This window comes from Primulina huaijiensis, chromosome 3, assembly GCF_012295235.1.
Source record: "Primulina huaijiensis isolate GDHJ02 chromosome 3, ASM1229523v2, whole genome shotgun sequence".
Classification (NCBI taxonomy): Eukaryota; Viridiplantae; Streptophyta; class Magnoliopsida; order Lamiales; family Gesneriaceae; genus Primulina; species Primulina huaijiensis.
This window is the reverse complement of record NC_133308.1, coordinates 27,880,292-27,883,012: the sequence shown is the minus strand read 5'-3', so window position 1 is coordinate 27,883,012 and position 2,721 is coordinate 27,880,292. Positions and strand designations below refer to the sequence as shown.

The following is a 2,721-nucleotide window of genomic DNA, read 5'->3' as shown; positions in this document are numbered from 1 at the left end:
GTCAAAACTGAAACATACAATACTAAGGTTAAAAATTAGAAAAGCTCAAAAACGTAAATTAACAAATTTATAATGTAGATCAATTTTAAAATTACTGTTTTTCTTAATTATAAAACGAGAAGTGTTTGTGTGTGAGAGAGAGTACATTTTCATTATTTCCACTCCGCAAATTGCAATATACTCATTGATTATTAATCATAGAAATATACCCACCCAACCAATTCACCTTTACAAAAGTCTCCTCCCATTCTCCGTGGCTCCTCATTTCACACAAACAGAGGAAAAATACTTTCAATATATACTTTCGAACGCCATTCTCGATTCTTCCCACACAAAAAACAAACACCCGTCTCTCTTTCCCACGCCAAACTTTTTCGTCCAAATCCCCCAAAAGATTGATGGGTTTCGATGATTTATGCAACCCGAGCTTGGTTTTGGGGTTGGGAATATCTCCCTCAACCGGAGAAACCAAGTCTGCAAATCCATCCTCTGCTCAAAAGCTTCATAAAATTCAGGAGCCATCGTTAACACTGAGTCTGTCCGGTGAAATTACTCACTGCAACAATCAACATACTCATGCTGCGAAAAAGGTGGATTCTGATGATAATATCAAGGTTGGTTTTAATGACAACCAATCGGGTGATCATTTGTACAGACAAGAGAGCGCTGCTTCTTCTTTCTCTAACGTTAGTGTGAAGAGGGAGAGGGAAATCGTGAGCAGTGAAGAGGTGGAAACAGAGAGGCTTTCCTCAAGAATCAGCGAGGAAGACGATGATGGATCCAATGGTAGGAAGAAACTCAGGCTCAGTAAAGTTCAGTCTGCCCTTTTGGAGGAAAGCTTCAAGCTACACAGCACTCTCAATCCTGTGAGTAATTTCTCTCATATTCAAGAATGATTTTTGGGGGGGTTTTCTGTTTTCAATAATTAGGATCAAGGAGATGATTTTTTTTTTTTGGGTTGTTTATTTCATCAGAAACAAAAGCAAGATTTGGCTCGGGAGCTGAAGCTAACCCCTCGACAGGTTGAAGTGTGGTTCCAGAATAGAAGAGCCAGGTCTTGTCCTGACCCGCCCAGTGAGATATATTAAATTATTACTCGAGAATTTGATGCAAATTGTTTTCTTTTGAAAAGAATACATAACAGAAATTGTAGAGAAGATCATTGGGAAATTGTTAACGGGCCCCCGTGCATTAACTTTTAGCTCTCTGTCAAAATATTAGAAAGCGGTCAAGCGGACAAGTATTCTTCTTTAATAATTTATTTTGTCCGAGAAAAAAATGATGATGAACCCCGTACTGCAGGACCAAGCTGAAGCAAACAGAGGTAGACTGCGAATTCTTGAAGAAATGCTGCGAGACGCTGACGGACGAGAACCGGCGACTGCAGAAGGAGCTACAGGAGCTGAAGGCGCTGAAATTAGCAAAACCGCTGTATATGCAGCTGCCGGCGGCCACGCTAACCATGTGCCCGTCATGTGAAAGGGTCAGCGGCGCCTCCGCCTCCACCGCTGAAAGCAGGGGTAAGAGCTCATTCACCATGGCTCCGGCGCCGCACTTTTACAATCCCTTCACCAATCCATCTGCCGCATGTTGATGATCAAATTACCCTCCAATAATTATCTTGTAGACTATATATTATATATTATATAATATAATATATATATACACACACACACGCGTATATATATACGTATCCGGTAGTGTATATGGTTATGGAAACAACACCCTCCCACAACCCTCCTTTTTTAATTTATTAAGGGCTTGTGAAAAGGATTTAAAAAGTTACTAATTTATAGATCCTAATTAGATAATTACTAATCTTTGTGTTTCTTTTTTTCCTTTGGTTTTATGTTAAATATTGGTTGTAAATATTAATGAATGAATTATTGTTTATTATTTCTATGTAATACGCAGATTTTTTTCTCCTTAGGGATTTATGTTCTCAATTATTAATCTATCATCGGTGAATTATTGTGCATATGACCTATATTTAGTTAAATTATATTATAGTATGTGAAGGATTAGATTTATTTTAGTAAATTACACAAATTTGTACACATGCAATTTCGTTTCCCGTCGATAAAGGGCGGTAGTTAGATCATACGAAAGCACAATATTTTTATTGGTTTCAAGATTATAGATATATGTCTACATTAATTTTTTTTTATTTTTATTTTGGTTACAAGTTGATATATAGTGTGTGTGTGTTTTTTTATGCGATGGGATAAAAAAATGTACGAAAAATGTTTTTTTGCAAAACAAAATTTGAGAAATTTATGAATTTAGTGTCTCTCTCGACGAGATACAAGGAGAGACGTGTAGAATAAGGAAGGAATGGTTTACGCATTTATTCTCTATTTAAATAAATGATTATAATATTATAAATTATAAATATTTTTATAATATATTTAAATATAAAATAATTAAATATAGTTGGTAGAGGAGGGGCGGTAAGCTTGTTGTATGCCTCAGCTTTAAGGGTGCATGTGGGTCACGCCCAACGTGATGTTCCCGTGTAACCCTCTCACATTTCTCTTCTTTTTCTTTTTTATTTTATTTCTTCGCATCGACTTGTGAGACAAATTATTATCCAGTCATTTCAAATTTATATTTTCCTGTCTCTCTTTGAGACAAACTTTAAATTAAAATTTGTATTTTTATTATTGAAATGTTTATATGATATCGAAAATTATTTTTCTAATACAAGAGTTTGATCATTTA

General features: G+C 35.6%; 1 protein-coding gene across 1 annotated transcript; it reads left to right on the top strand.

The window, feature by feature from the left end:
* Positions 1-205: 205 nt before the first annotated feature.
* On the top strand, positions 206-1,896 carry LOC140974332 (homeobox-leucine zipper protein HAT22-like). Its single transcript, XM_073437716.1, has 3 exons — positions 206-866; positions 975-1,054; positions 1,303-1,896. The coding sequence occupies exons 1-3, from the start codon at positions 399-401 to the stop codon at positions 1,592-1,594; spliced, it is 840 nt and encodes a 279-aa protein (XP_073293817.1). The 5' UTR covers positions 206-398; the 3' UTR covers positions 1,595-1,896.
* Positions 1,897-2,721: the final 825 nt, after the last annotated feature.

Excerpts from the sequence above, each read along its gene's own strand:
- LOC140974332 (XM_073437716.1), top strand. The coding sequence starts at position 399 with ATGGGTTTCGATGATTTATGCAACCCGAGCTTGGTTTTGGGGTTGGGA. Across the intron at positions 867-974 it reads TACACAGCACTCTCAATCCT|AAACAAAAGCAAGATTTGGC; the intron begins GTGAGTAATTTC and ends TTATTTCATCAG. Across the intron at positions 1,055-1,302 it reads TTCCAGAATAGAAGAGCCAG|GACCAAGCTGAAGCAAACAG; the intron begins GTCTTGTCCTGA and ends CCCGTACTGCAG.